The 27,443-nt window shown below is 40.9% G+C and overlaps 1 protein-coding gene across 1 annotated transcript in view; it reads right to left on the bottom strand.

Moving 5' to 3' along the window:
* Positions 1 to 27,443, bottom strand: part of Enpp6 (ectonucleotide pyrophosphatase/phosphodiesterase 6) — a 111,146-nt gene that overhangs the window by 56,873 nt on the left and 26,830 nt on the right. The window contains exon 2 of the mRNA XM_046419096.2: positions 6,822 to 7,001. Coding sequence (XP_046275052.1) covers positions 6,822 to 7,001 — 180 coding nt within the window. The remainder of the gene's footprint in view (positions 1 to 6,821; positions 7,002 to 27,443) is intronic.

Below are 27,443 nucleotides of genomic sequence, written 5' to 3'. Positions count from 1 at the left end.
GAAATAAATTAGGAACAAAGAAATTTGCTGAAAATAGTTTGATTAACACACCAATTTGATCAAAACTGCTTAGTTTCTTTCCATACAGTCAATCCTGGGTATCCTCAAGGGATTGGCTCCAGGGACCCCCTGAGGATACCAAGGCACATGCTTGAGTCCCTCATGTTAAATGGCATAGTATACATGCCATACACCTATACACACCCTCCTGCATACTTTACATTACATTTAGATTACTTGTAATATCTAATACAATGTAACTGTACATGTTCCCAGAGGTTGACTAGTGATGTCTAGAAACCTTTAGAATGTTTGGAAATTTGAACTTGTCTTTGACTCTTAAAGCATGACTTTTTCTTGTACTATAAATATTCCTAGAAATATGTTCATGTGTTCACTCAACACCCTATTAAAATCTATAATAATATAATTGATATGAATTATATTATATTATAATATAGATAGACATACATATATGTAGTATAATATGTAGATTTATTATATATAAAATTTTTTTATTATATATAAATATATATATAACCTATATAGAATCTAATATGACCTATTCTAATGTCTATTATAACCACATCATGTACCTTGTTGGGTAAATGTCTATTTCTCCTTCCTGAGGAAATGTGCCTTGTTTATAACTGAATATTAAAAACTCCTAAGAGGATTCACTGATTAGAATAAAAAGAGATACTTTTTCACAATTTTTCCTGTTTGATTGAAAATTGTCTTTGTAGAAAAAAAATCATGCACATTTTATTATTTTTACATTGCTTTCTTCAAAACCAGTAGTAGATGATACACAATCATCATTGTCACAATTGAAGTCAAGACTCCATTGCAACAGACTGAAATTAAAGGACATCCTGGGGTTATGATTATGGGTGTTTCTTTCATCTAATTTGGAAAGTGGTGGAGAAATTTAACACCTACAATGTTCAGAGTTTGCCAGTAAAGTCTCAGTTGATAAATCCAATCCTCTCTTCGCAGTCCTCATCATGGTCAGTGACGTTAAACACTGATGATGACCACACTCCTCTTGAAATCATATTATTTTGGTCTCTGTAACAATGAGTGTCAACAGATTTCACCTGGTGTCACTATCTCCATGACACTCTCCTCCCCTCTCAGATGAGAGTGATACTGCCTTATGGAGTGACATCAGACGTCACTTTCTTTCACGATACTTTTCAAAACTCTCCTGTTTTTCTCTCCTGCTTCTTGGGAGAAGCAGCCAGAGTACATTTTGAGATGGAGTGTGATTCTGTCATTTCCTATCCTCTCTGAGCCCCATATCCACTGACTCAACACCTCAGGGTCATCTCAGAGGCAATGTTCTTTTGCTTCCAAACTGAACCTCTTTCAGTTTTTCCAATTTCAGCACAGAACTATCATCCACATAGTTCTGTAAACCAGAAATCAAGTGTCCTACCTTTCACTGTCCAATCCCTTAATCCCCAAACCAATCCATCACCAGGTCCTGGCAAATTAATTCCTAAATATGTCTCCAATCCAGTCTCATATCTGCTAGGACCTTAACACATACCAGGCCTAGAAGACCAGCAATCGGAGGCCCATTCCCCCCCCCCTTACCTCTGTCTCACCACCCTCTCAGATGTTAACTCACATCATTTTCCAGGGAAACTTATAACAACCTCTCAGATCAAACCAGACCCCTTATTATATGATGTCATAATATAATATACTTTTGACTATTATCCTTTCCATAATTGTACTTTTACATTTATTTGGGTAAGTGTTAGATTATTATCTGTCTCCATCTCTGTATGGTAAGTTCTCAGGAGGAGGGGTGCAGCATGAGGGGAGCCTGTATCTGGTTTAGCTCAAGGTTATCTTCTGAGAGCTCATGCCACAGTTTTGAGTCACACCCTTGAAAGATTTCTTTTTTTTTTACACAAATGGAGCACCACTTTTCATTTTTCTGGTTGTGCTTAATGTGGAGTCATACCATTCATGCAATCATATCCATACCTAGGGTAATAATGTCCATCTCATTCCACTGTCTTCCTCCCCCCACTGCCTCCTTTCCCCTCCCTCCTCTCTGCCCAATCTAAAGTTCCTCCAAGATGTTTTGAGAATAGATTGGTCATGATTTATGAAGAACATAAATTCATCCCTGGATTTCTCTCCAAGACTTTCTAGTCAACATAATGGACACTGCTGAGAGACTATGAGCTCTTTTGACCAAGATACTCTTTTGCAAGAGGAGACTGGATGTGTTGGAGAAATCGCTTCTGCAGTCAGCAGTCTAGGGAGGCAGCACCACCTCAATTTCTCTGCAGCAGAATTAGTTGACGCCTAGAAATCCTGCAGAAGGCTTTTGAAGATCTTTTTTTTTTAAGATAATCTCACACTTGAAATGTGAATTCATAATCTTTTTCTTGCTGACACAGACAGATAGCATCAGTGATGCAGAACTTGGCAAAGTTACTACCAAAGCAAATGATGCAGTGGGATTTCAATCCCAGGAATATTACAGAATTTTGACCCAAGCCTGTCCTTGCCAGACAACACTAATTATAGCAGCTTAGGTTTGAGAGTTTAAATGGGTTTTTTAAAACACATTTTACATCATATAAAAACAAAATTAATCAAATATCATAGGTATATGTGTGCTACTGTGTAAAAAATTACTTGTCAATCCTAATCATGATAGTGTCTGGCATTATATGAGCACAAAATTTCAAATGTAGTATACGTTGGTGTATTTTATGGAATGGAGAACTGTAGATTTTCTTTTTGAGGTGCTGGATATCTAACGTGTGTTAAGCAAGTGCTCTACCATTGAGCTACATCCCCAGCCCTGAGAGTTCCCTACAGAAGTTTTTAATTCACAAGTGTTGGAACCAACCAAATATGTAGTGAGTTTCCTTCTAGTTCTTACATAAGTCTCAAGGTCTAATGTCAAACTGGTGATACTATTGAGAAATTTACTGGCTATTAAGATCTTTTTTATTTGCATTGTCAAATATCTGCCTTACAAAAAATCCAGTACAAAGGTTTGGTGTCATTTGCAGAGGCAAAGACTTATGTATAATGTTGGCTCATAGCTTTGTATGATGGTTTTTGGGCTGTTTCCCTGTGCTTGAGAATATGGACCTACGATCAGCCTGATAGAAGCATAGCAAGGATCCACTATTGCTGGAAAGAGGAAAAAGCTGTAGATGATCCATAATTCTTGACCAATAGCTAAGATGTGCCTCTTATTTGTCTAGATAAAGTCTCCTTGATTATAACAACCTGAACTTGATAGGAAATGAGTTGGATACTCACCTAATAACTTCCCACCTAGCCCACCTCTGAAAAATGATGGATGGAAGACAGATGGCAATATGTGTTTCTCTCCATAGAGGGTGTCTTACTGGTCTCAACGCCTGCACAAGACAGGAAGAGGCCAATGGAAGAGCCCAGACCCACACCCAACATCTTCCCACATGACATATGAGTGGTTGCATCCAAGTCTTCCTAACTACTTGTCTGTAGGGAGTTAACACTCCAAAATGCATGATGAAAGATATAAAATTGGAAGATCAAAGAATTTAACCACAGACTCTTAAAAGGTGGCTGTTTTTAATCCCCACCCTCTTTTTGTGCTTTGTGAGAGGTGAGACAATAAACTTTAAAACTGCCAGCACTGATGATCCAAGATGCTCAAACTCTTTCCACAGCAATTAATTAATTCACCAATTCCCTGATATCTCTTCCTTCCTCAAGGGCATCTTCTCTTGCTTTAAGTTGCTCTCCAGTTAAGAACTGGATATTTGAAGCTCTTCCTTTTGTCTCTCAAAAAAAAATTCCTTCAACATCAAACTGGAAGCGGTGCACTGAAGAATAAAATTAGTGAACAACACGTACTTAGGTCTTATCCTTTGCAGAATACTACGGGGTCCAAGTTACGCAGTTTAAGGCCTGGGATCATTTCCCGAGGTACATTTTCCCCTGTGTAGCTCAATGGTACCATTGGGTGGGGCTCTGAAGGGTCTGTTGACAATATTAAATGTCTCAGGATTTGAGGTGGGGCAGGCTGAACTCTTCACAACTGATTAATTTTTCAGTCTGCTGCTTTATCTACCTGACAGTACGACTTGAACTACTGCCATTTCTAAATTGCACTTCTAAATATTGACTTAATGGCGAGACTCAGTGTCATAACACAGCTCGCTGGAGCAGCGAAGATTTCCCAGGCCTCATCTAGAAGTCTGTACAATGTCCTGTGGGGAATAGAGAAGGAAGAGGAGGATTGAAGAAAAAAAATAAAACCAAGTCCTGTTGAGAAAAGATGCAACTGCTCTTGACTTAATCTTACAGAGACAAATGGGAACACTCACCAGGCAGGCTATTGGATGAGGCTGGAGGGGACCAGGGCTGAGAGAGAAATGAAAGCAGTGACCGTGGATCCCTCAGCCAATAGCCAATAAGTATGTAAGATTACAGGGCAATGCTGGCTGGACTGTACAACACTCTCAGAGAGCCTTTACTTTGGTATCCAGTTTGAAGGCCTAGACCATATCCAAGGAACAAAAGGCTCTTTATCGAGACTTCAACATGGCTAAATCTTTAGCTCATCTTCATTTAGGTCACTGAGGAAATTCTGGGAAGTTATCTTTTTAGCTTCTTTCCTCTTGATTATTTAACACTATAACTGATCTGAAGGCATTTTTTGTCACATCCCATTAGCTGTTGAACTGTGAATCAGAAGAAGTGGTTGACTCCTTGCCCTTAAGGAGCCATTTTGGAGAAGCAATGAGAATTTTTTACATGCAAATTAGCTTTGAGATTTATTAGATACTCATTGATATATACATTCAGATTCTCCAAGATGATAGAAAGCATAATGCTCTGCAAGGCAGCAGAGAGAAGTCTGGGCTATGGAAACTGCCCCTCTTCAGGATTTCCCATCATCTTGCCATAGTATTGTCACTATATGCAAAAGTCTACCAACAGCAGATCGTGTGTGCATGACACATGCCCACTGGTCTCAACGCCTTTGGTGGAGGGGGGTTATTGGAAAGGGGATCTTTAGAACATGAAGAACTTAAGTTTCAAGGTAAAGTGAAACTAACCAGATATGGAAGGAGGTCCTTATGGTTTTGTAGAGATATTCATCTTGATGTTCTTAGATTGGTTTTAAGGTGATCCCTAAGGCACTATGTCCAACTTATTCTCTCTCCTATGCCTATGCAGGTGGCCTCTTATATTTGTGAATAATCATGCTTCTGAGAATGATCTCACAGGTGCAGCAAAATCTTTTGATTTTAGACCTCATCACAATGGGCTTGACCATGAACTTAACCTCTGGTTAAGTCTCATATAAGAATGGCCCATGCATTTATTGGCTTCCTTCATCTAATATCCAATTCCTTGAAAAATTGAGTCTCCATTTGAGATAAGAGAGTCCTCCTAAATCTTTCCCTTTCTCAAAAGCTTCTCATGTCAGCCTAGGTGACTGCTATGGGTAGAATCCCAGGTGACCCCCAGAAACTATCTTCACTGGCAAGGCAAGGCAAGGCAAGCCTGTGTTTGTTCTTCTGCCCAGTTTTAGCTTTCCACAGCCGGTTCCTGCTTCATGAGCCCACCTATGGATGCCTGTCACTGCTCTCTGGCATCTTCAAGATTCCTACCACACCCTGGTTGTGGGGCTGCTTTCTGTGGTCTCCATCTGTCTATGTTCTATGCTTCTCCGGGAGCTGGCACACCCTTGAGTGTCCTGAGCAGTTCTCCGGCGTCCACCTCCAGACAGCATCCTCCAAACACCTGCTGAAGGCCCACACCCTTAGTGTGGGCCATCTGTGATTCAGCCTGTGCTTACTCATTCTTTGTACCACTCTCTCCTATCCCTGCCAGCTAGCCTTCCCCATAATCAGTCACACTCCACCCTCTCCCATAAACCACCACACTCCTACAATTCTTTCAGCTGATGCTGCCCTCTGACCCAATCGAGTGAGATGCCATCAGCTACTTCTTCCCCTCTCCTATCAGGCTGCTTTTTATTTATGCCTTAATTTCTTCTAGGCCTCCCTTGATAACTTTGCCCATAATGGAAGTAATACAGCATTAAGAATTAGGTAAAAGTGTCCACAGCCATGTGCATGTAAAAGTCCAATGACCTACCAAAAGAGTGAATCCCACCACTGGGAAGATGACCGTGAGTTGATTATTTTGTTAGCTATAAATCCTCTCATCCTTAATAAAAGGTGAAGGATGAGAGAATCCCAAGGACTTCTCACTGTAGCCAAGGTAGTTTTCATGACCACTTACCTCATTGCAGTAAAATAATTTAGGATACCTTAGTCTCTTAATGATTTAAGATGTGCAGGAGGAGTCTTAACACAAAGGGACTTCATTTAATGCACTAACAAAAAGTTGTGAGTGGTTTGAATTCTCTTTTCTGTGTTGTAGGGGACTTCAAACATCTTTAGAAATGGTACACACCAAGTTATTTTGTTAAGGTCAATGAGACAATAATCAATCTCTCCTATATATCCAAAATTTTGCAAGTGAAAAATAGCTATAATATATTGAAGCAGTACTACTGAACCAAAGGAATCAATCGCCTACCAAAAGAGTGAATCCCACCACTGGGAAGACAATGACATTGTGTCTGGTCTAATGTTTCAAAGTACAAAAACAAAATTTAACAAAATGTGCTTATAAGATGTATTTCATAAGTAAACATCTCATTTTTCAAACCATGGCTTTGTTCTTCAACAAGAAGACTGTAATGCTTTCCTTCAGAGACTCAATGGTGTTTTGATTTGGAAGATAAGTAAGACCTGAAGATCAACACTCACCTGGCCAGTAGTACATGTAGACCTTCCTTTGGGCCTTAATCAGAGTGACCCACAGAGGTTCTGATCCATTCCACCAAAGAGGCATCAGGCTGTCTCTGTTGACACCGATGTCAAATGACTTGTTGGTTTTGGGATCCCACATGTAATTCCCAGTCATCTGATGGACCTCACAATGGCGCCCTACATAATGAGAAGGCAACGCTGTCAGTTTATCATTCTGAGTCTTTTCATTTTTATCGTTGTTTCTTGTTATAAAAGCTACCCCTGCTCATTGAGAAAATACAGAAGAGCATAATAATTGGCTTTGATTTTTTTTAAAATTATAGATATTTCTTCTTAGACTATGCCATAAAGGCAAATAATCCTGTGACATTCCCACTAATCGACTGAGGGTGAGATCACTTTGAATGAAGCTAACCTGTCAAGTCCGAGCTGTTTGAAGTCACACCGAAGACAGTGTGTGTTGAGTTTGGCCTTCTGTTCATGACTAGACATCTAAATCGGAATCAATATAGAAACAGATTCCTGTGAGACTTGGGTTAGGTTCTCATTCCAGAGCTTTTCCTGTCTCCCTTCAGACCACACCCTCCCACACCCCAAGATCAGCGATCTTTCTCCTTTCTTGGATAAGAGGAGTTATTTCTTCAGTGCTGAACAATCACACAACCTATGACATTTGGAACAGAAGAGTAAAAAATAGATTCAACTTTGGAAAACAAAGCAAGAAAACAGCCCTCCAAATGGAGCGTTCTATAGAAATGAGGGTTGGTCCTGCTGGGCACCCTCAGTCCCAGAAGAGAAGCCAGAAGTGAAAGACGCAAGCACTTGGATTCTTTTGAAACATTAGGCTTAAATTATTTATTTTGGAGCAATCTGTTACATCTTTAAAGTAAAAATAACACAAACATTGGCAAGTGCATCAAAAATTGCTGCAATTTTAGTGAGCGTCATTTGGCACCAGGATGAAACACTCTCCCCAAGCTCCCTAACTATGCTTAATCAAAGTGGCTTTTTTATTTGTTTGCTGTTGTTGTTTCTTCTTGCCCCCCCCTTTTATTTTTAAACAAAAATAACAACCACAAAACTACAATTTTGAAAATCTGCACACCAAAAATAACATAAAGGAAAAACATTTTATTTCATCACAGAAAGCAAGTCACTCCATAAACCATGCTTTGAATGCAAAGCCCAAAGATCCAAACAAAATGGTTTTTACCCAAAACTATAGCTGTGGTAGGTAAAGAGATTCAAATCTGAATAAACGGTCCCTATTTTCAAGTGGCTTGTGATTTAACGCTCAAGAGACAGTCTTCTGCATAAGAGATAGGCCTCCTGAGACCTAGGAAGCAGACCAAGTTGAAGCCTTAACCTGAGAATCAGGGTCATCCTCACCCATGTTGCTGAGGATAACTTTTTTTATTTTATTATATTTTATTTTTATTAACTAACTCATTAAGTGCAGACATATTTCTTACTGGTTCAACTCTGTTATCATTTTTAGTATTTGAAAGTCTAATAATGTTAAGGAAGCCCCTCTCACGGGTAAGGGTCCTTATTGATGTCTTTTATTCACCATAATACACTCCATATCAAAAACTTTTATCATCCTAATAATGCTTCCTCACCTCTCACAGGGCAAGGTAATCATGATAATATCCATTGGAAAATGTCTCCTTCCGTCTTTCCCTGTAGGTGATCTCTATTGTCCTCCCAAGTGCAGGGAGGGTATCTCACCGGGAGCTGCTGTGCACAGAAACTTAAAGGGTACAAAGTTGAAAGTGGTGAGAAAAGCTTTACAGAGATCAGTGACCAAAGAAGAGTCCTAAATAAATCAGCAGCAGAAGACTTGAAGGACAAGGTATATTAGACATGGGAACCATGGGGAGGGAAAAACCAGTGGGAGGGGTAGAGCCATCTCTGCTTTCAAATTTGAACTGTTTGGACCATTTTAGGTGACATAGATGAAACCCAAATAAAAGTGGGGGCCTTGTGTGATGTAGTTTTTCACAAAGTGCTACATTCAAAGAAGGCAAAACCAACCAAAAATAATTGCTAAAGTACTTATAGATCTCCAAAACCCCACAAGATATCATTTGGAAAAATGTTCCTCTTCTTTTCAATCTTCTGCTCGGCACTCTGAACCCCCAAGTATCCGAATTCTCTTTGCTCTTTAGGTAAAAATGAGGAGCCTCCTGTGAATCATAGAACTGTTTATGAATAGATTGCATTTGCATGTGGATTGGGGGAGAAAGGGAGAGAACATTCTGCTAGAGAATTTTTGTAGGGTGGAGTCTTTCTTTCAATAAGAAAGTCACCTCAGACTCCTCTGAGAGAGTTGGTTTCTTCTTGTGGATTGGCCTTGAGTTGAAACAGGAGGGTGCATTCTTCAAAGGCTGGATCGCAGATGCTGTCCCTGTCCCAGGGGCAGCCCTTTGTTCTGGAAGCCAGTAGGAAGCTTCATGCCTCTTATCCCATCTGCCCCAGGTGTCTCTTCCAACTGAACTGACCTTCCTTCCATGAATATAGTGAAGTTGGCAGTTTGTGTCTGTAACAGTCTAAGCCTGCTCTTATGCAGACTGGTTTACACACACACACACACACACACACACCCCGGGTAGAAGTGATGACTGAAAGAACAGAACAGAACAAAACAAAACACAATGTACTCGCTTCTGCAGCCCACAAGCGCTCATCTCCATATTCCTGCCTGACCCATATCTATTTTTGTACAATTACAACTCTTGATTTTTCTGTGGTTTTTGCTTTCCAAACAGAGCTTTGCTATAGTTTGTTTTTTGGACCCTCGGCTCAAGGCTTTAGTAGACACTTTTCCTGACTTCCTCACAAAGCACAAATTTCAGGTGGGTTTTCAGGTATGATGTAAGGAATGTCTATTTCTGTTTCTCCTCCAGGACAACTCTGTAGGCCTCTAACATCTGTGCTTGCCTTTCACTAAGGGGTTCACAGAATAACTCCCACACCTAGAACAGGTGTATGAAAAAAGCAGGAAATGATGCTTTCATTTTTTACTCCCCAAAGTCTTATTCGAGTGTGTTCTGATGTAATGCCCCTCACCAGAAGTTTTTAGCAAGTGTTCATAATCCTCTGCACCATGTTGTATGCCAAAGCACCGTAAATATCTGTCTTTCCATCCCATGAGAAAGCAGAGGATCATTTTATCTATAACTGATGGTCATAAAGACTTCCCTAAGATGAATCGGACTCCTTTGAACCCCCTCCTTGACTAGACCTGACCTTGGGCTTCCCTCTCTGACCTTGTGGAGTTCAGTTTGAGCAAGAATCCTGATAAGTCAGCTTAGGGAAAATCCTCCACCATCAGGTTCTGACCACCCTCAATCTTATTGCCCACCTGCCTCCAGCAAGAAGTCCCTCACCCCCGTCATGCTCCTTGGCTATACATCCCCCCTCTTCCTTATTTGTTTTTTGGAATCTAGTCCAATTTCTCTTCCCACTACAAGATCCCATTTTGCAGTGGATTCCTAGAACTATCACAATGAATTCCCCTTGAGTAGAGTCTGGCTTACCATCTTTAACAAGAATCATAAATAATTTTCCTTTATTTATTTACTTTTCATGTCTTTCAGCTTTTCTCATTATTTTTACTTAATGTATTAATTCCTTTTGTAGTTTATTTCTTCATTTATCTTTTTTATTTTTAAATTTCATTCAACATGCATCCTATGGCTTGGGTAGGGTGTGTCCTCCAAATGTTGATATACTGGAATCTTGGTCTCCAGTGTGGAGGTGTTGGGAGGTAGTGGAACCTTTAAAAAGTGGGTCAAGTGGGAGGTCATAAGGCCATAGGGCACCACCCTTGGAAGGGAATAATGTGGTTCTCCCAGGACCAGTTAGTTCTTGAGAGGACAGATTATTATAAAGCGAGATCACCCCACATGATTGGCCCCTTCCGCATAAGGTTCTTTCACTTTCTGCTTCTCCACCACGTTGTGATGCCATCAGGAGTCTCTTATCAGGATGCTGGTGCCAAGTTAGACCTTGTATCACCAGAATCATAAGCCAAATACATCTCTTTATAAGTTCTGCAGCCTTGGGTATTTTGTTACTGTGACCAAAAATGTATGAATACAGTGAAGTTATTAAGTCATTCACATGCTAGGCAGATAAAGATCAAAAGATTTGGTCTTTGTGTTTGACTAGCTTGCAGCCTGGTATGGACAACGATATGGCATAGTGGTTTGGGAAACAGACTTTGGAGTCAGACTACACAGGTTCCAATATAAGCCCTTCTATTTACTATCTGCCTGATCTTGGTCAAGTAGCTTGGACGCTCTAAAACTTCAATTTCCTTATCTGAGTAATGGTCATGATAACAGTTATTGTGAAACATACAGATAAGCAGCCCTTCCTTGCATGGTACTATGGGATCATAAAAATGACCCTGCAAACCATGCAAAATTATCTTAATAATCTGTGGGGGAAATTACAATTGTTCCATGACCATTAAAATTTTTTATAAAACTATTTAAAGTTCTCTGTCAGCTACAACTGTATAGGGAGATGAAGAAAACAATAATATGATCATTTACTAGTGTATTGTAATTTAAAATATTAGAAACATTGAGAATTAATGAGTTAGGGTTAGGGTTAGGGTTAGAAAAAAAACTTAGAAAAGATGATTTGAATAGCACTTGCTTGTCCTCCGAGATGGTTAACAGAAGTGGACTTTTTCCCTACACCTTGGTGAATTGTCCTACCCTTATCTAAACACTTTTTATCCTCTGTGTTCTCCATGTCATGAAATACCCTCAAGAGTTCCTTAATGTGAAGCTTTGGCTTGTGTCACCTCCTCAGGGACATGTTCATCCTTCATGTCACACCCCCTTTCCTCATTTCTGTGGATTGAATTTGGTTTGTCCTCCTAAGGTCCCTGGGCTGGAAGCTTGATCCTCAGAGCAGCTCTGTGCAGGTGGCGGGAGCTTTAAGTGACAGGGCCTGGGAGGGTGACCAGGTCACATGGCTCCACCCTCATGAATGGATTGATGCTCTCATGGAAGTGGGTCAGGTCTTCTGTGACTAGATTAGTTCTCATAAGGACACATTGTTGGGCTGAGGTTGTAGCTCAGCGGTAGAGCACTTGTCTAGCATGTGTGAGGCACTGGGTTCAATCCTCAGCACTACATAAAAATAAATAAAATAAAGGTATTGTGTCCATTTACCACTAACAATATTTAAAAAAAAATAAGGAGCAAGTTGTTATAAAATGAGGTTATTCCATCCCTTGGCCTATTTTATATGCAGCTATATCCCTTTACATCTCTCTATTATATTGTGATGCAGCCAGGGAGCCCACCAGAACTAAAAAAAAATAAAGGATGATTTTCATGGCAACAATTGGGGTTGCCACATCCAGCCACCAGATTCAGAAACTAAATAGACCTCTTTACTTTATGAGTTGTCCAGCCTTAGCTATTTTGTTATAGCAGCACAAAAGGGACTAAGACACTCATTTACATCAGTAAGTTCACCTTCATAAGGTTCTTCTGGGTACATGTTTAAAGCTTCTCAAAGGATGCCAATGTCAACATTCAGATGGCCAATTATTTCTTCTATGATTCCATTTACATTTTATTCAAACCCTGCAAAGTAATTTTCCAGTGAAGTTAAAGTTTCTGCCCCCTTCACACCTAGCCCTTACTATTACTTTCTGTCATGATGCTTGCTTGAATGTTTTCAGTTGCTTGTTTCATGTCATATTTCTTCCAAAGCTCAATTTAAAAAAAAAAAAACATTTATAACCTCCCATTCTGGATCATTACCATGTCCAAAAGTACATCTAAAACAATCAGCTTTTTTAAAATATTAAGATAATTTCTTGGCCTACTTGCTGGATTATTGAAATTGTTTTTATAGTAAAAAGCTAATTTTCACATATTCTTTCAAATGCCCAAAGGAATCATGGTGACCAGGTGTATTATCCAACAATAGTAATGCATTACGAGTGAAATTATATGGTTTTTATCATTGGAAATAAGGAGGCAACACAACTACATGCTTTACTGTCTGTGCAAGAGGAACAATCAATCACCAGCCAACTTTGAAAGAAGGGATGGAACTGGTCTCTAATCACGATGCACATTTTTTTTAATTTTTATTGTTGATTGTTCAAAACATTACGTAGTTCTTGACAAATCATATTTCACACTTTGATTCAAGTGGGTTATGAACTCCCATTTTTACCCCGTATACAGATTGCAGAATCACATCAGTTACACACCCATTGATTTACATATTGCCATACTAGTGTCTGTTGTATTCTGCTGCCTTTCTTATCCTCTACTATCCCCCATCCCCTCCCCTCCCATCTTCTCTCTCTACCCCATCTACTGTAATTCATTTCTCCCCCTTGTTTTTCCCCCCTTTCCCCTCACTTCCTCTTGTATGAAATTTTGTATAACCCTGAGGGTCTCCTTCCATTTCCATGCAATTTCCCTTCTCTTTCCTTTTCCCTCCCACCTCTCACCCCTGTTTAATGTTAATCTTCTTCTCATGCTCTTCCTCCCAACTCTGTTCTTAGTTACTCTCCTTATATCAAAGAAAACATTTGGCATTTGTTTTTTAGGGATTGGCTAGCTTCACTTAGGATAATCTGTTCTAATGCCAAACATTTCCCTGCAAATTCTATGATTTTGTCATTTTTTAATGCAGAGTAATATTCCATTGTGTATAACTGCCACATTTTTTTTATCCATTCGTCTATAGAAGGGCATCTAGGTTGGTTCCACAGTCTTGCTATTGTGAATTGTGCTGCTATGAACATCGATGTAGCAGTGTCCCTGTAGCATGCTCTTTTTAGGTCTTTAGGGAATAGACCGAGAAGGGGAATAGCTGGGTCAAATGGTGGTTCCATTCCCAGCTTTCCAAGAAATCTCCATACTGCTTTCCAAATTGGCTGCACCAATTTGCAGTCCCACCAGCAATGTACAAGTGTAGCCTTTTCCCCACATCCTCGCCAGCACTTGTTGTTGTTTGACTTCATAATGGCTGCCAATCTTACTGGAGTGAGATGGTATCTTAGGGTGGTTTTGATTTGCATTTCTCTGACTGCTAGAGATGGTGAGCATTTTTTCATGTACTTGTTGATTGATTGTATGTCCTCCTCTGAGAAGTGTCTGTTCAGGTCCTTGGCCCATTTGTTGATTGGGTTATTCATTTTCTTATTGTTTAATTTTTTTGAGTTCTTTGTATACTCTGGATATTAGGGCTCTATCTGAAGTGTGAGGAGTAAAGATTTGTTCCCAGGATGTAGGCTCCCTATTTACCTCTCTTATTGTTTCTTTTGCTGAGAAAAAACTTTTTAGTTTGAGTAAGTCCCATTTGTTGATTCTAGTTATTAACTTTTGTGCTATGGGTGTCCTATTGAGGAATTTGGAGCCCGACCCCACAGTATGTAGATCGTAGCCAACTTTTTCTTCTATCAGACGCAGAGTCTCTGATTTGATATCAAGCTCCTTGATCCATTTTGAGTTAACTTTTGTGCATGGCGAGAGAAAGGGATTCAGTTTCATTTTGTTGCATATGGATTTCCAGTTTTCCCAGCACCATTTGTTGAAGATGCTATCCTTCCTCCATTTCATGCTTTTAGACCCTTTATCAAATATAAGTAGTTGTAGTTTTGTGGATTGGTTTCTGTGTCCTCTATTCTGTACCATTGGTCCACACGCCTGTTTTGGTACCAGTACCATGCTGTTTTTGTTACTATTGCTCTGTAGTATAGTTTGAAGTCTGGTATCGCTATACCGCCTGATTCACACTTCCTGCTTAGAGTTGTTTTTGCTATTCTGGGTCTTTTATTTTTCCATATGAATTTCATAATTGCTTTATCTATTTCTACAAGAAATGCCGTTGGGATTTTGATTGGCATTGCATTAAACCTATAGAGAACTTTTGGTAATATCGCCATTTTGATGATGTTAGTTCTGCCTATCCATGAACAGGGTATATTTTTCCATCTTCTAAGATCTTCTTCTATTTCTCTCTTTAGGGTTCTGTAGTTTTCATTGTATAAGTCTTTCACCTCTTTTGTTAGGTTGATTCCCAAGTATTTTATTTTTTTTGAGGATATTGTGAATGGAGTGGTTGTCCTCATTTCCATTTCAGAGGATTTGTCGCTGATATACAGGAATGCCTTTGATTTATGCGTGTTGATTTTATAGCCTGCCACTTTGCTGAATTCATTTATTAGCTCAAATAGTTTCTTTGTAGACCCTTTTGGGTCTGCTAGGTATAGAATCATGTCAGCTGCAAAGAGTGATAATTTAAGTTCTTCTTTTCCTATTTTGATGCCTTTAATTTCTTTCGTCTGTCTAATTGCTCTGGCCAGTGTTTCGAGAACTATGTTGAACAGAAGTGGTGAGAGAGGGCATCCCTGTCTTGTTCCAGATTTTAGAGGGAATGCCTTCAATTTTTCTCCATTCAGAATGATGCTAGCCTGAGGCTTAGCATAAATTGCTTTTACAATATTGAGGTATGTTCCTGATATCCCTAGTTTTTCTAGAGTTTTGAACATAAAGGTATGCTGTACTTTGTCGAATGCTTTTTCTGCATCTATCGAGATGATCATTTGGTTCTTATTTTTAAGTCTATTGATGTGGTGAATAACATTTATTGATTTCCGTATATTGAACTAGCCTTGCATCCCAGACGATGCACATTTTTTTATTATATAGTTATGGATAGATCAAGGAGCTAGCAGTGAGGTTTACTAATCCGTAGAAGAGGAAGACTGAGAGCAATGCAAAGAACTTTGAATTGAATCATAGACATCCCAGCTCTTTCAGTTACCCCAGCAGAACTTTCTTCTAGGCCCCTCTTTCTACAGCCAACCTTGTGAGTCTAATTCATCTCTTCTCCATCCTCTCCTTCTCAAAGCCATTCAACTTTCCAGAATTCCTACTTAACTCCTAAGTTTACATAGCTTTTAGAAAGCTGAACACCAAATGAAAAGGAAGGAAAGAAGAAAAAAAAAAGAAAGAGAATGTGTTTCCTTAAACAGGAGATATTGATTTAGAGGGACACTATAGTTACAGTGGCACATTTATTTTAAGGAAAAAAGGAATGGAAAGGATTAAGAAAATACACAGAATTCCCAGTTAAATTGGGATTTCAAATAAACAATGAATTTTTAGACTCTAAGTATATCCCAAATATTCCATGGGATATACTTATGCTACAATTTATTTGTTGCTTACCTGAACTTTAACCAGATTTTAACCAGATGTTAAATTTAACCAGATGTTCAGTATTTACCTGGAAACCCAATTGTTGCCATGAAAATCATCCTTTATGTTTTTCCTAATTCACAATAACACTAAATGTGAGAAGTGGCACAGGAGCCACATACAAGATACAGTGTGGTGTGGAATAAATAGCAGTTGAAACCTCTGGGAGATAAGGGAGGATCTCCCAGAGGAGCTGGAACTTGACAGGTAAGTGGGGTTTTCCGGGGTACTACTGACAGAGGTGATGGCATGTGCAAAGAGACAGGGGATTTGAGGGTGGGCAAAATATGAATTATGTGTGCAAAATATAGAGTTTCACTTTGTATCAGGGATGCTCTTAGCACTATGCTGCCCTGGCACAACTCAGGTGAGTCCTAGCTTGACTCTGTCAAGGTCCTGGCAAAGAACAGATGAGCCAGCTTAATTAAGGAGCTATGTACTAAGGTGTAGGCAAGGCTGACTGGAGCCATTACCACTCCCTTCCCCCAGGGGTAAGAGCAAGGAGAGGAGTGTGGCCAGCAGGGACCCTCCTCCACCCATCAGGATCCACCTCCTGAGCTCTAGACAGGCTGCAGAAGGTGGGGGAAGGCTCGCGGGCAGACAGAGGACACCCAGCATGCAGCCAAAGAAAATCCCAGACATGGATTCTTTACAAAAATCATTAATCACCTGGGTCCTTAACTAAATATCAGAATACACTTGAACTGAGTGTCCCCTGAATGGGGACTTTTAAATTGTTATGGCATTACACACATCTGAGAAATGGAGGATGCCCCGGGGGGCCTCTTGGTTTCATCCTCTACTTCTATATTATCATACTGTAATACGATATTATGATATAATATATGCAAAGAACTTCAAATTGAAATTATATATATTATATATAATTTATATATATACACACACACTCTCTATATATATATCAATGGAAGGTCAATGGAGATGATCTATAGTGGCCTAATTCTACATCACAATTCCAATCACTTCACTTGATCTCATCACATAAGCGGCGTATCACCTCACATCATCATCATAAGAAGAAGGGTGAGAACAGTGCAATAAGGTATTTTGAGGGACCCATTCACATAAATTTTATTTTAGTTGTCCTTTTTGTCATAATTGTTCTTATTAATTATTATTGTTAATCTCTCATTGCATCTAGATTATAAATTAACTTTTATCATAAGTATATGTTCAGGAAAAATCATATCATGTATATTTCAATCATTGTTAATGATTATGGGCATCCACTGGGGGTCTTGGAACATGTCCTCCAAGGATAACTCTCAGCATTTAAGAAGCTCACGGAAAAAGGGAGCCGTCATAGTTGTTATGTATACTAATGCAGTCTTCAGAGCAGACACTCCCAAAGACAGGAGGAATCAGGGGACAAGGTGGTAATATCCCAAGGGAGGAGCCTACTCAGGAAGCACTTTGGGTAATCCATGCATGGATCAGAGGCTGAATTAGTCCCCAGAAGGGTGAAAGAATAGTCATCAGTCCTCAGCCACCTGAACTAGGTACTTCAGGTTTGCACTGTAGTCTTCAGCATAACACTGGGATTTGTCCTCTTTGCAGGCAGAAGAAGAAAGGGTCTAAGTGGCTGAGTGATGAGGCCAGGACCATGGATCTAGTAGAGAGCAGAGCTGCCAAGCAGAGCTGGGTCTCTCTCTGACTCAGCCTCCATACCCTTGCCAGCACTTGCACCTGCTCCCATCATAGGATCTTGCCAGGCCTTGGTCATTTTAGTAGCAATCACATCATAAGTCAAGCCTAATTCTGAGACTCTCAGCAAAGTCACCCCATGGAAGTGCACAGATCTCCAGAATGCCAGCCATACTCTTTGCTCTTGCTAACAGTGACCATGCATGAACATGACCACAGATATCTCTGCAGGAGAGATGGCAGTCACACAAAGGTAACATAAACCTCTCCTTTTTTCTGGAAAGAGTCCAGCTGTGTAAAGAGAGGCTCTAAGAGTTTTGAAATCTAGGATCTCAAGTTAATGGGTGCATTTTAGAGACTGAACATATGCACATCAACTCAAACTGACATGGCTCCAAGAAATATCTTGGTACACCCAAATCGGAGTCAGGCAGCCTGAGAATGTTAAACAAGTCAGACTTCGACACTACCAGACTCCTCTTAGTACTTTCCCTTGAGCGTTTGAAACATCTGAGGATTAGTTTAACCCCTGTTTTGATAAGTGAACTTCCAAACAATTACTTTCTACTCAAGAGACGTGAAAGAATTAGTAAAACATTGCTCAACGTATCTAACTTACAAATTGGAGTTTGCTTTGCAGATGAACTCTGTTGGGAAATACATTTTATTTTCTTATATTTCTTTTTTCATTTTCTTAACTTGTTCAAATGTGGATTTTGGTGTGTGGAAGAAGTGGTTTCAAATGAAAGATGCAAGATTAAGTTGAAAGAAAAAGCTCACAATTTGCACATCTTTAAAAGCAACTACTGATGTATGTGCCAGACACAGTCATGTTTAGACTCTGAGTCACAAATATTGCAAGACCGAGGTAACAGGCTTTGATTATAGTGTGAAGTGGAGGGAGTGCAGCAAAAATAACCCCAAAATGTTAAAAGGGGACATATTTTTGATCAGAGTCATTAATGCTCATAATTTTGAGGTCATTGGACTTAAAAAAATTTTTTTTAAGTTTTATTTTTCTGCACCACCTACTAGCTGGGTGCAATTCCTTAACACCTAGAATACAGGAAAAGAAGCAAAAATCACTCCCCAAATAAGGACAAAAAGGCAAGTTTTGATTTGAGCTACTTTACTTTTGGAAAGCTCACTTCTGTCAAAGCTCAAAGAAGTTTCCAGATAATCTGATCCATCCTCACCTCAATGCAAAGTTGGAGAAGAATTAATGAGTACATATAAGATGGAATTTCTTTGGAGACACATTCCATTTTATTGAGGGGCTTTTGGGGGGGCTTTTTGAAAGATGGTAGATGTCTGGAAGGAGAAATTTCTTATTTTGAGCGTTTCTATGTGCACACATGGAATTTAGCTAACACTGGAAGCACCTCGGTCCTCCTGCTGTCATGAAGCTTCCATCTTCCCCACCTCTCACACTCTCACACAGGGACATCAGGTTGGCTGTGGGCCTCACGCTAATTAGTTGGTGACTGGCAAAAAAACACATAAACAAGCAACCAGGCTCCAGCCCCTCCACTACTGGCTGGCTGCAGCTGGGGGAAGCCCCTTTGCTATTCTCTTCCCATAAACTCACCCAGGACTGGAATTCTCTTTACACTAAGGGCAGAAGGACTGTTGGAGTCCTCCTCCTCCTTGTGACCAAGGCAAGAGTGGGTAAGGATAGGGAGTTTAATTCTGTAGAAAAGAAGTGCAATTAGGTCTTGGATCCAAGCCACATTCTCCAACCAAGATTTCCAGCTGCTGTAGAATCTGGAATGGCAACGGGTGACCTAACAGAAGGGACCAGATATCAAATGGTAGATCCCACGAATGGCAGAAATTGGTAGAGAATGATCAACCCCAGCAGTGTAGGAGTGCGGAGAAACAGTAACTTCAGTGGCTGCATCCAGTGTGAACCAACCAATGGACCCAAACCCTCCTCTCCTTTGTTTTGATAAGAAGTGGAAGAAAGCACACAGTGCATCCCCATTCTCCTCCTCCTTCTCCTTTTCTCTTTTAGCTTGTAAACAGCAGGACTTCACTTCTCACAGTTAGGAAGGATGGGAAGTCCAAAATCAAGGAACAGCAGATTCTCTATCTGATGAGGGTTTGTGTCCTCACAGGCAACTTTGTCACTTCAAGTTCACATGGGGGAAGGGGCAAGAGGTCTCTCTCCAGTCTTTTTTGTAAGGACACTCACTGATCCTATTTATGAGGGTTTTGTCCTCCAGACTTCATCTCCAACCAAAGGCTTCACCTCCTGTCACCATGAACTGGGATATGAGCATTTGAAAGAGATATAAATATTCAGACGGTAGCACTTGTTCACATTTAATGCCTTTTTAAAAAATTATTTTAAGCATCCTAAAATCTCACTGTGAGATTGAGTGTCCCCTCGGTTTGTTGTGGTTGTTACTGTTTGTTTGTTTGTTTTGTTTTTTGTGCTTATTTGCCATTGGTATCCAGATTGGCATGACCAGAATGGTGCTTAGTCTTGGTTAGCTAGTTGTTAATTGTTAGTTAATTGTCACTACAGAAGCAAGACACTGCCCAGTTCACTGTGAATCATGAAGCTTTTCAATTTGGCAGAGGTGGGGAGGCAACATTCATACATTTGGGGCCTTTTTTGTTGTTTTTCCTTCAGCTGCAAGGGTAATTCTGGGAATCTTAAGGCAAATTTCTTCATCATTGAAAAATCTATGGATTATTTAGTTTTTAAATATTTTTTCTAACATAAACATGTAGAGCTTTAATTGTTGTTCCAGTTACTGCTGCACCCTATATATTTTTAAAGAAAACTCATTTTTGTCAGTGTGGTTGGTTCTGTTTGTCGTTACTAGAATGTGTGACGTAGGTATGATGCTGGCCTGTCTGAGTTCATAGGCTTGGGCCAGAAGTACCCATAAGGTGAGACCAGCCTCCCAAGGCATGAGAATTAATGATATTACCATAGATAACATTGTCACTGTGGCCACAGCCACATGCCCCAATCGGTGATCAGCAGCAATCAGCACATAAATGGATGTACTTGGAGTAGATGCTGCACTTCCTAATGATTTGTGTATATCATCCTCCTTGGGTGCTCTCAGCATATGTAAAATGTGTTAGAAGATAATTTGCCTCAGGGATAAAAAAGTAACCCAAATGAGCACTTCATCATTTTGCTAGGTGTGAGAAGTATCTTTTTGATGTATTGATAGTTTCCCAGTCGAAGCAGTAGACGCCACTGGAAAAGATAAAGCTTTTTGAGTTAAAAAATAGAAGCATCAGGTAAAATGAGAACTGGCAGGAATTCAGGACCTGTGAGAAGCATGTGGCCCAGTAGAACAAATATTTTTTAAAAATATTTTTTAGTTGTTGATGGACTTTATTGTATTTATTTGTATGTGGTACTGAGAATTGAACCCAGCGCCTCACACATCCTAGGCAAGTGCTCTACCACTGAGCCACAACCCCAGCCCCATAGTAAAGCAAATATTGAAGCCCAATATTTGGGCATTGGAACTCTATTCCTGCCATTCACCAGTGCTCAGTTTCCTCATTTGAGAAAGGTTTTTCCTTTTTTATTTTTAGGGTGCTGGGGATCAACCTCAGGCCTCACAGATGCTAGGTAAGCATTCTACCACTTAACTACACCTCCAACCCAGTTTTCCCACTTGAAAAATGACTGTCATCATACCTTCCAGCCGAGTTAAATGATTTCAGGTAGGTGAAACCTTCGCATGTGTCTGGGGCATCACAATCCCTTGGAAATACACACCAACGTCTACATCCCCTTTAAAGGACAACCTTATCAAATAGTATGCACTTTTTGATGGGTTCTAGGGAGGATGAGGCTGGGCGGTGTATTTCTTACATGCTATTTACACACCATCTCCTAAGGCAAATTCTCAAATTCCCTTGTAGGAAAAGCAAAGAAAAGCACTACTCGGAATCTGCCTTGGTCAGGGGCAAGGAAGCTAGAAAGGTGCAAAGGAGCACATCCTAGACCTAGAAGAAATGGACCCTGAGGTTCAGGACCGTCGGGAAAGAGCCTTTCCTGAGCCTGGGACATGCCTGGCCTGCACTGCCCTCTACTGGCGATTAAAATAATCTCACCACTCGCAGCCTCTCCCTGGCGCGGGGCTGGGTCAACCTTGAGTCCAGGATGCATGTTTCCCCCATTTGAAGACTCCACAGGGACCCCAGAATTCTTAAAGGTGTTTGTAAATACGCTCAACATGTCAAGAATAAATACAGTGGCCTGGCCAGGGGCAGACGGCCACGACATCAGAATGGCCCCCTTTAGTCACAGCAGCAAACTGAACCCTTCCACCTGTGAAATGAGGATCCCTGGTCATATCTGGACTGTACTCGTTTTGAGTGTCCTCATTCTCATACTCCACCCACCTCCATCCTAATCCTTGCTTTGTTTCCCATTTTTAGGGCTTTTGCTTCTTATTTAGTATTTTATTATCCCTTTCCCCCCACATCCTCATTTCTCTTTGGGTTAATATCAATGAATTTTTTTTTTATACTCCGATTTGTAATTATCCACTGCAGCAGACATTTAACTTCTGGTACCCTTTTGTCCTTCTAAGAGCAGCTACTGCTGTTCCTTGGAAATTCTACTTCCACCCCACACCAGGCCCACTCAGCAACTTATATGACCCGACTTCTCTGGCTATAGTAAGGAGGCAGAGGATGGACCTGTATCCCACACTGGGCCAAGGAAGTCCCCACCCTGGCTTCAGTGAGGATTGCTTCAGGGTCCAGCCCGTGTGAGTCCAAGCCCCGCCTTTATGTTCCTTATGCTGAAAGACTCCATCCTCCTTGTGGCCAAGCTGGAAAGAAGCATCCACAGTATAAAGACATGCTCCCTGGAGAGGGGAGCCCAGGCAGTAATGAAGACAACAGGAAGGAAGCAGCAGAGACCGAGGTGCAGAGGGAGTCCTGGGAGTGACGTCCTCAGTTCTGTTCATCATTAACCAGCTGTGACTTCTGTTCCATTAGCAAGAGCCACCAGAGTCTTCTCTCATCCCAAAGCAGCACATGCTAGAATCCAGTCCCTTGCCTCATTACCTTTTCCTGGCCTCATCTGCCTGCAGCTATCATAAAAGCTCAGTGACCATCTCTGGCAGTTTTGCCTCTTCTTTCTGAGCTCACAGCACCTGCCCTGGGTTCTGAAGCAATTTAAATCCACTGGAGACCAAGGCCCTGGCCTTCAGCTGTGAACAGCTCTGAGCTCCAGGACTCTGCAGTCCGGCTTGTTCCTTCCTCCAAAGCCCACTCACCCCAGGCAAATCTCACACCTTAATTTGTGTTAAAAGTGCCATTAACCTAAGTTGACTTCTGCAAAAGAGCTTAGATGATGCTTTAAAATTCTCTATTACGGAGATTTTCAAGTATACACAACAGAAGGATAAATATCAACAAAGAACCTGGTACCCTTTGTCCTTCTAGATAGTTTTCATATGTCCTTCTCCCCACCCCATCATATTTTTTAAAGCAAATCCCAGACCTCATTTAAATCACAAATACTTCTGTGTCTATCTCCAACACTGAGGGACTTTTCACAAAAATATAGTCTGTTGTTATCACACTTCACAAGGTGCACCATCATCATTCCTTAGTATTATCTGATTCTGCTCTGAGTTCACTGTCCCCTTATCCTTTTAAAAATACCCAATAATGGCTCAGGAAGCTAAAGCAGGATTGCACATTCAAAGCCAGCCTGAGCAATTTAGCAAGGCTCTAAGCAACTTAGTGACACCCTGTCTCGCAATTAAAAATAACAAATGGGTTGGGGAATGTGGCTCAGTGATTAAGTGCTCCTGGGTTTAATCCCTGGCACCCCTCCCCCCCAAAAAAATTGCCCAGTAAGATAGGTCAGTGGGTTCAGACCGTGTCACCCTAATCCTTCATAGAAAGTTTCCCAGCAATCTTTACCTGATGGTTTTACAATCCACTGGAGATCATTGCCTACATTTGATCCTTCTAGAAGGGTCGAAGAATCTCTCCCTTGTAAGTGAAGCTTTTCTCTGGAAATAGACAAATTCCTTTTGGGATTTCTATAGCCTGTGTATCCCCCACACCAAAGTAAGTGGGTGCCTCCGTGGCCTATTGCTGTGTGATAAACAACCTCAAACCTTAATGGCTTAAAATAACAACAGTCATTTACTGAGCTCACACATCTGTGATATGGGCAAGGGCTAGAAGGTGAAGCTCTTCTCTACTAATAGGGCAGCTCAAAGGCTGGGGATGACAGAGGACTGGAAGTATCTGCAGGCCATTGCTTTGGCAGCTGGAGGGGACCTTAGCTGGGCCATCAGCTGCTATACCTACATGTGGCCTCTCTACCTGGCTGCTCAGTATGGAAGACAGCTTCCAAGGTGAAGCAGCCCAAGAGAACAAGGAGAAAATACCTGGCATCTCTATGATCTAGATCCAAAAATCACAGAGCATCACTTTTACTATATCTATCATCATAAAGGTAATCTATGTATAAAGGGGGCACACCACTTGATGGGTGAGCATCAGTGGTATGCTATAAAAGGAGCAGGTAGGGGATTTTTATGGCATCTCTCTTTGGAATGTATCATCTATAGCGATGAAAAAGTGAATTCATTAAGGAGTAAGTGTTATAAAACAGACACATCCCAACTGATGTTCATTTACCATAGTTTCATCTAAGTCATTTTAAAAAGAAGAAATTCAGAGTATTTGAACTCTACTGCTTGTCTAGGTAAAATAAATAGATATATTGGTATAGAGGGTTATTTGAAGACTTGTTCATATAACTTGTTAAGAAATATCTAATTTTTTTAAGACCTCGCGTATATCAGGCACAGTTTTAGGTGCTAGGATGAAGCAGTGAGCAAGACAGACAGAATTCCTGCCCTCAAGTGGTTTGGTTGCTGATAGGAGAAGACAATTAATAAACATGGAAGTTAGTAGAAATATAGAGAATGGTATGAGGAAGGTGAAACAGAGGGCTGGGGTACATGCCTGAGGTGCTGCCTTGGCTCTGGGGACCTGGGAAGGCTGCACAGAGGAGTGAGGTGACACTTGAGTTGCAGCAAAGATGATGACAGAGAGGCAGACATGCTAAATCCTGGTAGGACAATAGTATTCTTGGCAGACAGAGGAGACATGAACTCGGCACCTTTGCAGGACAGGAGGAGGGTGGTCTGGCAGAGACGGGAAATGGCAGCTGATATTGGAGAGGTAGGTGGGGGCTGGGGATGTCACCACTATCCAGTGCATTTAGACTATTTAGGGATGCAGGTTTCCATCTCCAAGCTTTCTCGGGCAGTTGGGGCAGAAGTACTTGGGGTGGAAATATAAATTATATGACAAAAAGGCACAAGGTGTTGTCTTCATTATGCATTTTCTGTCTATGCCTAGCTGGGGCTTAGCACTATACTCTGGGATTCCATCATTCTCCCAAAGCGGTGGCTAAAAATCTGAAGAGTATGAAAATGTCTAAGGAAGGAGAAAGCAGTTTTCTTGCTTGGGTGTTGGCAAATGGCAGTGGGAATCTTCTACTCAAATCACAGAGTCAAATTGAAAAGGGCTTTGGAGGCACTCTGGTTTAAATATTCACCCGTTTCTGGGTGTCTGTTGTGGTCAAGACACAGTGCTAAGGTTAGCAGGGGGTGATCCCAACCTTCCAGGCTCTTACAGTGTGAGAAATGTCACCCCAGGCTATCTGTGGAAAATTACAGAAGGCCAGGACAAAGAAGGAGTGAGGGCCTGGTTGGTGATCCACTCATGGAGGACACTAAGTGGATCCAGTCTGGGGATCCTGCAGATTATAATCATCATAACTCCAAGGAAAAAAGATGAGAAGGTTCAGACTCTGGTGAAAATTTAACTGAGTTCGAAATTAGGATGAGTTAGGCAAGAAAGGGAAAAATCTAAAGAACCAGCTCTACTGAAGAGTAGATGCTCTCAGAAGAGGGCCTAATCAGGCACATGCCTGTAATCTGAGTGACTAAGAAGGCTGAGACAGGAGGATCGCGGTTCAAAGCCAGCCTCAGCAAAAGTGAGGCGCTAAGCAACTCAGTGAGACCCTGTCTCTAAATAAAATACAAAAATAGGCCTGGGGATGTGGCTCAGTCAAGTGCCCCTCAATTCAATCCCCAGTGCAAAGAAAAGGGCCTAATCATTTTCTTTCTTTAAATAAATAAGAGTATCAATCAATCAATCAACTGATCAACTCCAAAACAGATTAGATCTTCATGCTTTAATTCTATGCCAAGCTAATGAAATACACAAGTATTTGCAAACATAATAATAACCATATTAGAACAGCAACTTTTACTATGTGCCAAGTGCTGTGCTGAGAGATTTCCAGAATGACTTCATTATATGCTCACATTATTAGCTGTTTGTAGCAGATATTTTACATATTAAAGAACCAAGGCTCAGGTGAAGTAAGTTTCTAAGTTTCTAAGTTTCTCCTAACAGTAATTGATAGAGCCAGGATTAGAGCCAATTTACATTTAACTTGCACCCCAAAAGTATCTTAAAATATTATTCTATTGAATAATAGACCCTGGATTGAGCGCAGGGTCTTTCACATGCTAGGCAAGTGCTCTACCACTGAGTTAAATCCCCATCCCTAAAATATTATTTTAAAAATAGAGCCTATATGCTTGCGTTTACTGCTGTATGTGTTCTGAGATCTAACCAGGGGACACCCAAGGGGAAATGTTTGGATCACAGTGCACTTTGGACCATTTAGCAAAGTATATAAATGCACAGGCCTTGAATCAATGGAGGTCCATATCAAACCCCAGTGCCACCAATCACCTTGAGGGGCTCCCTGTTTCTTCATCGTAAGCCATGCACTTGCTAACTGCTTGCTATCTCGTTCCCGCATGATGACTTTGAAGCAGAAAGCATCACTTCAGTGCACTGACTGGAAGTGACTGACTTACACAAAAGCACCAGTGAGCGATGTCCACTTTACTGAAGATTTCCTAAGAATCCACTGGAAACAGCAGTGACTCTAGATCCCCCATTACACAGAGTTTCCCAATCTCTTCTCTTGGCCTTGCAGCTCCAGGACCCTTTACCCCACAATTCTCACCTGTGGTTGCTGGCTCCTTCCCCTCTAGATCAATCCCAAGTCCCCGAGGTCCCCCAAACCTCGCAACTTCTCTTTTCTTTGGCAGAGGCCTTCAGTGCTGTTCCAATTCCACTTTACAAATCTGCAAACCCACACCCATCTCCCTGCCTCAGCAAACTAGAATCCACTCCCCCTTAAAAATCAGTGAGGAAAACATGTCACATGCTATTTTTTCCTCTCATAGGGATGATTAGAGAGCTAATCTATGTAAATTAATTGCATAATAATTAGTGAATTGAAGGAAGCTATTATTTCCATTAATGGAGAAATCACACCTTCCTGCTGTCTTCTCTTCTAAAGCTCTATTGAGTTGATGTCAGGAGTTCTGTCAAATGGCAGAAAAGCCTTCTTTGGGGGCCACCATTGCAGAGGAGGGCAATCTACCACATCATTGAGAGAAAAGCAAAGCCCTCACTAGGATGGGAATCTGTAAGTTGTCAATATGTGGTGAAGAAACTAGACACTCTCTCTCAACGGAAGCCCTACTAACGACTGGAAAACTCGAGATGAGCTCTTGTGCTGGAGTGTTGACAAGAAGGAGTCCTTCTTATAGCAAAGACGGTCTAAATTCCCACCCCAAAAGGTGGA

Source organism: Marmota monax, unplaced genomic scaffold (assembly GCF_021218885.2).
Source record: "Marmota monax isolate L192 unplaced genomic scaffold, Marmota_monax_Labrador192_F-V1.1 WCK01_AAM20220418_F8-fsc00113, whole genome shotgun sequence".
NCBI lineage: Eukaryota > Metazoa > Chordata > Mammalia > Rodentia > Sciuridae > Marmota > Marmota monax.
This window is presented reverse-complemented; position numbering and strand designations above follow the sequence as displayed.